The sequence below is a fragment of the Tiliqua scincoides genome, chromosome 2, assembly GCF_035046505.1.
Source record: "Tiliqua scincoides isolate rTilSci1 chromosome 2, rTilSci1.hap2, whole genome shotgun sequence".
Classification (NCBI taxonomy): domain Eukaryota; kingdom Metazoa; phylum Chordata; class Lepidosauria; order Squamata; family Scincidae; genus Tiliqua; species Tiliqua scincoides.
Genome location: NC_089822.1, coordinates 107,323,978 through 107,336,096, shown reverse-complemented (window position 1 = coordinate 107,336,096; position 12,119 = coordinate 107,323,978). Strand labels below are relative to the sequence as shown.

Below are 12,119 nucleotides of genomic sequence, written 5' to 3'. Positions count from 1 at the left end.
AGGCTATCAGTCAATGGAATCCACCCTTATAGTCAGTTGAAAGCAACACCATATGGCACAATTAACTTTCCTTGAAGTTAATTAGCAGGAAGCAAATAGTCAGTAAATATTTTGTTCCAGCCAGAGCTTTTTTACAAAGGTGGCAACACTTGGCACAAAAACAGATACAAAAGTTGAATATCAAGCTATTTAAAGTAATATATCCACTATCATTTAAAAAAAAAGTGAAATGCTTCTAGATCAGCGATTTTAACCTTTTTCATCTCACAGCACACTGACAAGGTGCTAAAATTGTCAAGATACACTATCAATTTTTTGACAGTGGACAAGACTCATCATGCTGCTAGTGGGGGGCTCACATTCTCCAATGGCCCTACTAACACCGCCCCAAAGGATAAACTCCCATAGCACACCTGCGGACCATTCACAGGACATAGTTGAATATGGTTTTTCAAAAACAGATTTTAGAATGCAATGGGAGATTGAAACTAGCTCTCTAGTGTTACAAACCTCTATGCTTCCAGTAAATTATAAGTTCTGCTCCCTACAGTGAGTAATGTATATGCTCTCTTCTCAATTATTTCAGACAGGTCACAAATTTCATCAGATAATTGGAGTTTATTGTCAGGAGAGGGACAGGTCTTGTCATTTTCCAAACACTGCATTAAAAATGAAAGCAAAATAAAAACTTTCTCCTACCCTGTTGGGGTCAATTCCCCCTGATTTCCAGTATTAGTCTCTAAGTGCAGTGAAACACAGAACTAAGCTTGCAGCTCGCTCACATACACACCCCGATATTGTCTGTGAACACTCACACTTTGCTGTATGCCCCTCTGTGTTATCTCTCTGCTGGGAGGAACAAGATATGTAGATTTGCATTTGTGTATGAACATATTGCACAACATGTTATCGGAGCTGAGTCAGAACACAGGTTCATCTAGCCCAGAATTTTCTACTTTGACTGGCAGTGGATTCTCAGACAAAGGAGGTTGTTACCAGCTCTGCTACCTGAAGTCCTTTTTACTAAAGATGTTGGCAACAGAATCTGAGGTCTTCTGCACCCAAAGGCAGTGCTACGTACCATGGCCCTCCTTATCAGCAGACCACACTGCTGATCAACACAAACCACACACAACCTCCCCGTGCTCGAGGTGGTGTCCAGTGGTATGCATGGGACCCCTAGACCCCTGCTGCATGGCAGCAAGACCGGCAAAGTAATGTGACAAGCAGCAGTAGTAGGCTTGGCTCGGCAGGCAAAGCTCCAGCTTGCACCTTTTGCGCATTCAAAAAGCCATCCTGTCTGCCCTGAGCCTCTTACTGGTATTTGTCGCGTTGTGTCTGGCCTCCCAATCTGGAAGTAACTGGTGATGACAACTTCACCAGTTACTTCCGATGGTACTTCCAATAAGTGGACCGTGTGTAGTGGTACAGTGGGGGGACAAACCTTGAGAACCACTGATTTAGAGGTTCCCTTTGTTATGCAAAATCCTAGAGTGTTTATGAACCGCAGAAAGTGGGGATAGCATGTAAGCATACATCCTACACTCAGGATGTGATTTGAGCAACGGAATGTAGAAAGTACTTTAAATGTTTGATGGAGTCCTTTTTAAAAGGATGGTGGAGAAGTTGCATTTTAATAATCTAGGAATTAGATAATAGGATTCGGCAGCATTAATAAAGAGAAAAACTACCCTGAATTTCCCTATTCAACATGAGTGGAGAATGAGTGCTGAATTGCCTCTTCTTAGTTCCTTGAATTAGCCTCTTCAGGGTCCAATCCCATCCAATTTTCCGGTGCCAGTGCAGCAGTACCAAGGGGGTATGCACTGCATCCTGTGGTGGGGAGGCAGTCACAGGGGCCTCCTCAAGATATGGGAACATTTGTTCCCTTACCTCGGGGCTGCATTGCGGCTGCACCAGGGCTCGAAAGTTGGATAGGATTGGGCCCTTAATTGCCCTAGTGCCAGTTCCTTTCTCTAAAGGGGGAGACTTCAATGACTTACTTTCTCTCTGACTTGCCCAATATCATTTTCTTTTCCTGTGGGGAAGGAACTGGTAATTATTTATTTCCTTTCTCTTTTACTATTTTAATGGTGCAGTAACATTATTCCACATCACAAAAATAAAATTTTAAAAAATCAGTGAATAATAATAATAATAATAAACTTTATTTATACCCCGCCCTTCTCCCCAGAGGGACCCAGGGTGGCTTACAACATGTTAAAAACAGATTAAAACATAATTTAACAAACAGATAAAAACATATTAGAACACATTAACAGATACCATAAAAACAGTAGTCAGATAAAAAGTCAGATAAAAAAGCATAAAGCAGCAGATCATAGAGGACTCAAGCCTGTAAAAAATACTAAAAGATGTAAAAAAGATGTTAAAAAGGCCATGAACTCAGAAGTCTTGTTTAAACAAAAGGGTCTTTAGGCCTCACCGAAAAGTCTTAAAATGAAAATGAATAATGTGGGTCCCTTCCAATTCTATGATTCTTTGAAAACTCCCCCACCAAAGGAAAAGAAACTGACATAATGGCAATACAGAGCAGCTACTTGGATGTCAAATGAGATCCCTTTCAGTGCTAATCCTCCACCTGCACAATCAAACAGGATGAACCTTTAAAGAGGAAGTGTTCAATTAGCAACACTAAAGACCCTTGCTGAATGCAACATACTTATGAATAAACATTATAGAAGGATCTTGGCCATGAGAAAGTGCATTGCTAGATCATATAGTGCATACTTGCCTTTGGGGAGCCACTGACTACATTCTGCTTGTACCTGTAGTTAATTGTGAAGAGACACTGCCTCAGTAGTGCTAAAGAGCTCTAGTGTAGAAGCAACCACTGTGACTGAGAATGGAATTCATATACAATTAATATAAGCTCCCTTTTTCCATTGATATGCATTAGAGTAATGATTCCATGTGCAAATGTACCCTGAAAGAAATGAAAGGCAGACATTCTCCATTTTACTTTGTTTCCTCTTGCACTGCAGCTATGGTAGAGTTTCTGTGCCTTTAAAAGACGTTATGACAGGAAAACATTCAAATGGAGCTTTTCTGATTATTGACTCCCACAAAGAAAAGTCACACTGTTCTATTGAATTTCTTCCTCTCAATTTTCTGGACCCCTGCCAGAAAAAAAATATCACTAGCCTAGTATTACCATTTTAACAGTAGGGAAGGAGAATAGAGTGGTGGAATTGTGCTGTGGGATAATTGAGCTATGTTACGTCAACTTGAGGTGGAGTTCATAGAAGGATAAAATAATAACGGGCAGTCCAATATTCCTAAGTTTCCCCACTCTAATGCAGCAGCACCAGCATGGCTGTGCTGGCATCCTGTGGGGAAATTTAGCAGGCGGTAGGTCTCCTCTGGTAAGGGGGCATTTGTCCCCTTGCCCCAGACACCCCTATGGGTCAACTTGGACCTGCGCCAGCAACATCACCCACACAAGGAAAGCTCTGGCCTTTTTGCTAGTAATGCTTAACTGAAAAGCCATCGCAAAATGCTGTGCGGCACTCTTACAACCATTGCTGGCAGAGCATATCTTTCACTGGCATAATCCTTCAGTAGGATTGCACCGTTTATGTCCAGTTCCCACAAATATATTAAGGAACATTCTCATTTTGCATCATCTGTGCTACAAGGCATCAGGTCTTGTCCTGCTGCTGTCATCTTTCTTGCAAAGCTACAATGCTCTTAGCAGCTGCATGACACAGCTAACAAGAGAAGCCTGTTTCCAAAGATGGTGTAAGGTTATTCACTGCACCATGCTGCCTCTGCTGCATGCACCCCTCCCATCACGTGGAAGGCAGCAAGCCTGCCTCTTTACGTTTCTCCTCCTCCTCTGAATGCCATGTTTGGTTCCTGCTCACTTTCAAGTGGACCTTTTAGTGCTCTCTGCTAGAGGCAGTCCATGGTGAACTGTTGCCTGAATCCGCCTCTTAATTCTGCTGCCTCCTGACAAATACTGCCACTCATCCCTCCAATGCACACGCATGGAGCATACACTATTGATGGTGAACACCAGGAGTGCACATCCAGCCACCATGACCCCGGAGATGCCATCCTCTTCTCAGGCACTTAGAGCTTACCTCTGATGATGACATTTCACACTTCCACTGCTTCTCTAGTGGCCAGTGGGGCAGATGCTTGGAGCTTTCCTGGCAATCCCTCCACCAGCCACTAGAAGAAGAAATAGCAGCACTAGACAGTAAAGGAGATGGTAACCACACCACCCCTCTGAGTTCTATTTCCTTCTGACAACAGTAACTTACCTTCAATGACTACAGTTCTTCAAATGTCCCACGGAGGAAATTCAAGGAGCTTCCGCTACACACAAGAAGGTGGGGCCAGCCACTAGGCAGGGGAGGTGGCAAGTGGCTGCAAGGCACCCTCCTGCCAGTTTGCTACCTCCACCAGGACACCACTTATGGAAATGTTTTGAACTGGCCTCATGGTTGGGCCAACCTTGTCCTCTAGGGTGGGAAAAATTCACTGGTTGAATTTCTTCCTATGAGGAAGCTACCACAGTCGAACTCCTGCCAAAATAAAAAAAACATGATGTCCCCAACCTTCCCTACTTTCTAGACATTCATGAAGTACAACTGCCCACCTTAATAAACCAATGCCTGAAAGATGGAAAGAATATGCATTTCAGAAGACATTGGTGCAAGACTTTTCATTTTGATGCTCAATTACCACTTTCCGCAGCTCTTCATTTTAAAGTAGTCATTGATACCTTGAAATAGAACAGTTTATATTTTTGCACACTTTGCATATAAGTTGCAAGATATATTCTTTAAGAGTTCGAAGTTAGACTGGAATTACTATATCTCTAGGAGGGTTTGCAGCAACTGTTACCCTGCACATGCCTGATCTTGTCTGATCTCGGAAGCTAAGCAGGGTCAGGCCTGGTTAGTACTTGGATGGGAGACCGCCTGGGAATACCTGGTGCTGTAGGCTTATATCATAGTCTTTCGAGACTGAAGGTTGCCAACCAGGAGGGTTTTATTGCTTTAAAAGATTATCTTCATGTTTCCCCAGAACCCTTATTTTCAAGCATATGTCAGGCTTGATACAAGATTTTTCAGCAGTTTTAAAATATATTCTGAATTATGCAAGTACAGCTACCTGCATGTGTGAAAACTGATATGTGTTTGCAATTAGTCATTTCCCAGAACGAGTACATTAAATCAGTTATGACTACTTTGACACTGAAATATGTCGTTCGTAGCTCTTCAAAGATGTGAAGCACCCTGACAGAAAAGAAAAAAGATGTTGTGCTTGCCAAGTTTTAGGGAGTGTCACATACATTCATTATTGGAAAATAAAAAATTTCATGATGCTTATCCATTTAAGTGAACATTCACAGCCTGCTAACTTCACAGTGCCACTGGGCTGCAGTCAGTGGTTACAAGAGCAGTTCTTGTTCATTTTAGTAGGGCTTGTGCCCCACTAAAACTTTCCATGGATTATGCCTTAATTATTTTGGAAACTGCATTATATATGGCTATAATGATAATGATGATTTTTTTTCTTTGCTATTGTGTTTAAGCATGCTTACATTGTCTGTTTTTTATGTTGGCAGGATTCATCTGGGGTGAAATTAAACAAATGTGGGATGGTGGACTGCAGGATTATATTCATGACTGGTGGAACCTGATGGATTTTGTAATGAACTCATTATATCTGGCAACAATTTCTCTGAAAATTGTCGCATTTTCAAAGGTAATTAACATATGCATACATTTTGTTAATATATTCAATATTCGATTTATTCTTACGTATGACTCTGTTATACCTTGTTTTCTAAAATCCTTTACCTTCATATTGCCTCTCTGGTGTCATTGATTAATATGTTACCATTGCAGTGAGCAGTAACTTGGAGAGAACGCATTTTCTTAAATGGAAGTACTGAGCTCATTATCAGTATTTCTTTCCTAGATTGGAAAAGCCCTGACGAGCTGGGTCAGCATTTATAATATATTTGGAATGGTTAACCAATGGTGCAAGGAGTTGGGTTGGAGGCCCTGCTGTGTAGGCACAGAATGGTTCACGGTGGCGTCATAGTGACTCAGATCACCAACATTGAACTGGACCCAACTCAGTGGGAGAGGGTCTAGCTGGATCAGAAGTCCAGAGGCACTGGATCAAACCCCTGATACTTAGCCTGAGTCCACTGTCCAAGGTCAGACACCCCGAGCCAGGTCATCCAGTGACTCCAGTACCTGAACTGGAAACCACCAAGGAGCTACCTTCAAGGGCTTCATGTGTCCACTAACCTTACTCACCACTAAAAAAAGGGAAAAAACCATGCTTGGTAAGAAACAATGGAGAGGCAACAGCATGCCAGGATCCAAGCCAAAGAGGTTTTTACATCTCTCCCTTCGTCAGCAGGCAGACAGGATGAGCCTCTCCTCCTGCCCAGTCCCTTCCTAATTGCTGCAGTTCTTCCTAGCTCTGTATACTGGAGGCAAAAGCTCCTCAGGGTATGAGGAGTGTCGCGTACAATAGCATACAACAGTAGAGTGGCTTTGTACTTTCACTTGTACTTTTGACTTTGTACTTTTATGTCATTGCTGAATGTTCAGAGTCATGACACAGTCCCGATGCCACACAGCAATAAAAGGGGTCCGCACTTACAGAAAGCATTGCTTCTGAGTAAACATGCTGTAAATTTCCCCAGGGCTTTCCACTCATTCCTGCTTAACATGGGCAGAGCATTGCCCTCTCTCCAGTTCCATAGGTCTATCAACCGGCCCTCTTCTTCATAGAACGTGCTTGTGTGGTTCTTTGTCTCAGTGCCTCCGTGGGCTCTGTTAATTATTGTAACAGGACTAACTACTCTATTGAGCAGGGACTTGCGGTGGGCAAGGAGGTAGTTGAGGCAGAGCCTCCCCACCACCTCCCCGCCTTTAAAAATCACCACTGCATGAGGGGCCCAAGCACTTACAATCCATGTGTGGAGCACATGGCTTATGGGTGCTTGCGTGTCTCACACAGGGGCAGCACTTTTCGAAGGACTCCGGTGGGGAGGCTCTGCCTCACCTGCCTCCCCAAGCAGAGTACATCCCTGCTGTTGACTACTGTTCATTGTTGCAGTTGGATTCCAACTGGGTTTTGGGTGTTTGTTACTGCTTGCTTGGCATGATGGATGCCACTAATGACTCTGTTCAGTAGCCAAATCAAAGTCCTTTCATGTGCAAAACAGCTTATTATTCCGTGAGCAGAACACAAGCGATTTATTGGTGAAATACAAAGAAACACTGCCTTATCTGGTCTCACAAACCATTTAAAGGACTTCAGATGTCCAATTCATTTTTGGCTGCAGTTAACTCAAAGTCCTAATAATCCCATTATCTTTCAGGCATCGCTTTCCTGCAATCAGAGTCCAACTGGCTGGTTTTATTAACTCCTAATCCAGAGTCAGAATTTGGGTTCTGGCATTTATTTGTTCATATTCATTTAGCAGCTGATACAAATAATCAATTTTCTAACATATAGAACATACAAATGGTGTTAATGTAATAGGCTGCAATTCCTAAGTTGCACGAGAACCAATAAGACCCCCTCAGCTGGAAGATAGGGTTGTTAACTGTTGCCATTATAAGGTGTATTCACTCATTCTGGAATCCTGACATTCATTCTAAGACTTTTTTTAAAAACATCATTAAAGCTGTTTCCTGGATAAACTCAGTCTGTCACCTACCACATGAAACAATTCTGAATAAGAAGCAGGGATGTACCAAGTTCTGCCAGTCAGCATTCACAATGGAACACGTGATTCCAGCTCCCTGGTGAATTGGATTTTATAAACTAGAGTGATTTAGAGCCCAATCCTGTAGAGTGTGTGCCAGCTCACCGCTGGCGTGCACTGTCGCAATCGTGCCACAACTGATTGTGGTAACTGCTCTAACCTCCCTTAGGAAATAATAATTCCAAAGGTCAAGTGCTGCCACTGAAGAGGTTTATCTGTAGTTGAGACTTGCTGAATCTCCCTTAACAACAGACTAGAGAGCAGGACTTCTGCGATGATCTTAAAGGTTGAGCAAATTCAAAGTCCAGGCTATCCCCAGAGCTCTGCCGGGTGCTGCAGCACCAAAATGGCTACCACTGCAGACCACTGCTGAGGCTGCTGGAGGTCTTGTAGGGGAAAGAGACTTTGGTCCCCTTCCCCCAGGGAGAGCCCCAAGCCCCTCAATGGCGCTTCTCAAGTCTGCACTTGCTATTTTGCTGGCGCAGACTTGAGAGCCTCCATGTCAGGTTCTGCAGCCCAACACTTTGGATATGACTGAACAGGGCTCCGACAGTCCCACCCCCTCCTGGACCAGTTCCTCACCCTGCCTTTCCCGCACCCCAGAAATACTCATCACCAGCTGACACACCTCTCTGGGTGCCATAGATGCGCCTTACAGCATCTTTGCAACACCTGGTGCTGGAGATCATCACTGGCACTAGGGCTGGATAGGATTGGGCCCTCATTTGGAAATAAGCAGTCCTTAAGGCAGCGATTGTCAACATTTGTCTTCTCACAGCACACCGACCTCAGTGGTCTTCTGTGTGGTCTTTGCCTCTTGTGATGTTACTTCCGGCTTCCAGGCAGAGGAAGAGGGACAGTTTATTACCCTAGAAACAGAGCCACAAAACCTGGAACATTTTTCAGCTATTTTAAATCACTATACTTCAAACTCCCACGGCACACCTGCAGACCAGACCTTTTGCATCACACCAATGTGCTGAAAATTGCTGCCTTAAGGTAACCAGTCTATAAGCTACTGGGGGCTTTAAAGGCTAGTGCTGGCACTTTGAATTGGGCCTGAAAGTATTGCCGTATTGGCATGCGGTGCAACTGGCACAGAATAGGTGGGACCCATTTCTGCCAACATCCTGGCAGCCACATTCTGAAGCAATTGAAGCTTCCGCCTAATCTTCAGAGGCAGTTCCATGTAGGATGCATTGCAGTGTTCTATTGTAGGTATACCCAATAGGTCAGTGCTTCTCAAACTGTGGGTCGGGACCCACTAGGTGAGTTGCAAGCCAATTTCAGGTGGCATCCGATTCATTTCAATGTGTATTTTATTTTTAGTAGACTTGATGCTACCATGGTATATGACTGCATTTGGAGAAATGTTACAGATCTGTACTTTTAACAGGCTACTGTGTATATGCTTTTCACAATGATAGTCAATTGGGCTTACTCATGGGTAAGTGTGGATAGGATTGCAGCCTTTGGAATGCTTGGGGAATTGTGATATCACTTCCGGCCATCACTTCCAGGTTAATGACATATTTTCCAGTGGGTCCCGACAGATTGTCATTGTAAAAAGTGGGTCCCAGTGCTAAAAAGTTTGAGAACCACTGCAATAGATCATTGAGTCCTATTTCATAGGTCTTTTTTCTTTTTTCAATGTGTGTCGTGAGGGAGAGATAACTTCCTTCCCAGTATTTATTTGTAATTGAACAAGGTGCTAAGCTTTTGTTTGAGTTTTTTATCATGAACTGCTATTTCAAATCATTTTCTGGTCATTAACAAACAAGGCGTTATCTTCACAAAACTGTACTGGTTAGTAATGTTTCAAAACAGAATCCCAAAGCAGTATTCAACTGTGTGATTAATGTGCAACATTTTTACAGGAAGGGGTGTTTACAGGAAGGGGTTCTGTTGACACACCCTCTTTGTGCTTCCGAAATCTAACCACCAGTCTGTTTCACTGAGTGGTTCTATACACTATAGTCATGAGAGAGGAAAATGGTTTTCTCCCCACTTTCCACATTATGTACTGCACATATTTACAATGTCATGAACCAGAAGAGCTCAAATTATGAAGGAAAAGAGGTATGGTGGTGTACTGTAATAAAATAATGGTCCAACCCCTGGCTTTCCCTGTCATACCCAAATCATGCCCACTCTATAGCATTCAAAAACAGTAGTGGGAGGTGTGGTAAGGGTTATAGAGACTACCTCTCACCCCCCCATAACCCAAGCAATGAATTCCTCTGCCATGCCTCTCCTAATCTAAATCTCTAACATTCTACCCCAGTGGTTCCCAAACTGTGAATCATGGCTCCCCAGGGAGCCAAGGAAACCAACCAAGGGAGCCACAGAATCCTTATGAAAAACCCACCACTGTATAAGATTGTAGCCCTAATGGGGAGCCATGGCCAATGGCCCAATAAGTCAAGGAAGCCACCAGTCGAAATTGTTTGGGAACCATTGTACAGAACAAAACAGCACTTTATTGGTCTTGTTACCTTTTTATGTCCACTTATGAGCTCTGTGATATCCTTTCTGAACCAGGGGATCCAGAATGGCACACAAGATCTGAACATGTTCTCAGAGGAGGGGGTAAGAGCAGTTGCAAAAGACAAGCAGCAATTGTTTCAGTGAAGGTGGATGGTTTTGCGGCAACCAGAAAATAAAAGCAAGATAGTAGTAGTTTTGGTGTGGGGAAAAGAAAAAACCTCATTCACGTGACCTCACTCTTTTGTTTTCAGTATAGTGGGCTGCTCCCAAGACAGAGCTGGGATATGTGGCACCCAACCCTGGTGGCTGAGGCCCTGTTTGCCATTGCAAACATCTTTAGTTCTCTGCGCCTGATCTCATTATTCACTGCAAATTCTCACCTGGGACCACTACAGATCTCTCTTGGACGAATGTTACTGGACATTTTAAAGTTTCTGTTCATCTACTGTCTTGTGCTGCTAGCTTTTGCAAATGGACTGAACCAGCTGTATTTCTATTACGAAACAAACGAAGCCGACCGATGTAAAGGCATACGATGTGAAAAGCAAAACAACGCCTTCTCCACGTAAGTCGGCTCCGTCCCAAAGCTCAGCTGCTTTTGTTGTTGAAAAGTGGTGGATCAATGTTCTGAATCGTAAGGAAAGTAATATTGCATCACACTATTTTTGTATTCCAGAGTATTCTGTTGACCTGTACACAGGGACAAGCCAACTAGATCTTCTGCCCAATGCTGCCCCTGACCCGCCACCACTGCATGCCTGTGTGCACCCCCTCCTCCCCCAAAAACCTGAGCAGGAGAACAGGCTCCTCACTGCACTCCTTCCTTGCACAGTTCTTTTCCAAAAACAAGAAGAGTGGGACTTCCTGTTTTATATAATGGGATGCGCAAGGAAGGCACAAGGTCAGTGACGTGGATGACCTGCTTCCCTACCCTTTCGCTTCCCTTGCGGCAGTGCTCCCAAAATGGCTGCTGTGCACTCTGATGGCAGCCATTCTATGGCAGTGGAAATAGCCTCTGCTGCTGCAAAAGACTCGGCAGATTGGCATCATTGGGTCCACTTCAAAACGTGTGTTTCTGAGATCATAGAGTCCGTTTGCAATTATTTTTTATAATGAGCTGCCTTAGACAGTGTCCCCAACTTGCCGTCTCATTTTATTGTGGGGGAACTGTTTGCATCAAGCAACCTCACACAAAGAATTGGAAATGCCAGAGGGAACATTTATCTAGTCATCATTTTTCACATAGAGATTCTTTCATAGCCTTGTCTGGCATGATTTCTTATCTCTAAGATTAGCCTTAACATGAGAAGCTGCTATTGGAGTGTGTTTAATGGTTCAGGCCCACTGAAGTCTTAGCTACTTCAGATTAAGTTATAAAGCCGTTTTCACAATTGATTCTAAAAATGGGTTTCTAGGTGTACTTAATCTAATAAACACAATTTGAAAGAAAAAAAGGAGGTGAAGGGAAAGAGGAAGGCAAGACAAACCAGGGTGCAATCCAAACGGAGCCCTTCCGGGATCGGGGAAGGGCAGGCGGCAGTGGGCCAGTGGGAAGACCAGACCCGGGAGAGCACCAAGACCAAGATCCAGCACTTAGGCCGGATCCTAACTTTCCTCTCTGGCAGCCTAGCCCAGGGGTGCTCAAACTTTCAACTTTAGGGATGCTGGACCTTTAACAAGTGTATAGAAGAGAGAATTTCAGCAGGTGCAACTTGTCATCCCACAGATGACAAGCTACACCTGCTGAAATTATCTCTCCTGCACAATTTTAAAGGTCCAGGGTCCCTAAAGTTGAAAGTTTGACCACCCCTGGCCTAGCCTTACACCAGGCCACTTGGATCTGTACCACCCATTTAGGCGA

General features: G+C 43.7%; 1 protein-coding gene and 1 pseudogene across 1 annotated transcript in view; both read left to right on the top strand.

Moving 5' to 3' along the window:
• TRPC4 (transient receptor potential cation channel subfamily C member 4) overlaps positions 1 to 12,119 on the top strand; it is a 66,350-nt gene that overhangs the window by 40,306 nt on the left and 13,925 nt on the right. Inside the window, exons 4-5 of the mRNA XM_066614636.1 lie at positions 5,603 to 5,742; positions 10,510 to 10,823. Of these exons, the coding sequence (XP_066470733.1) occupies positions 5,603 to 5,742; positions 10,510 to 10,823 (454 nt within the window). The remainder of the gene's footprint in view (positions 1 to 5,602; positions 5,743 to 10,509; positions 10,824 to 12,119) is intronic.
• LOC136642461 (5S ribosomal RNA) lies at positions 4,858 to 4,977 on the top strand (annotated as a pseudogene).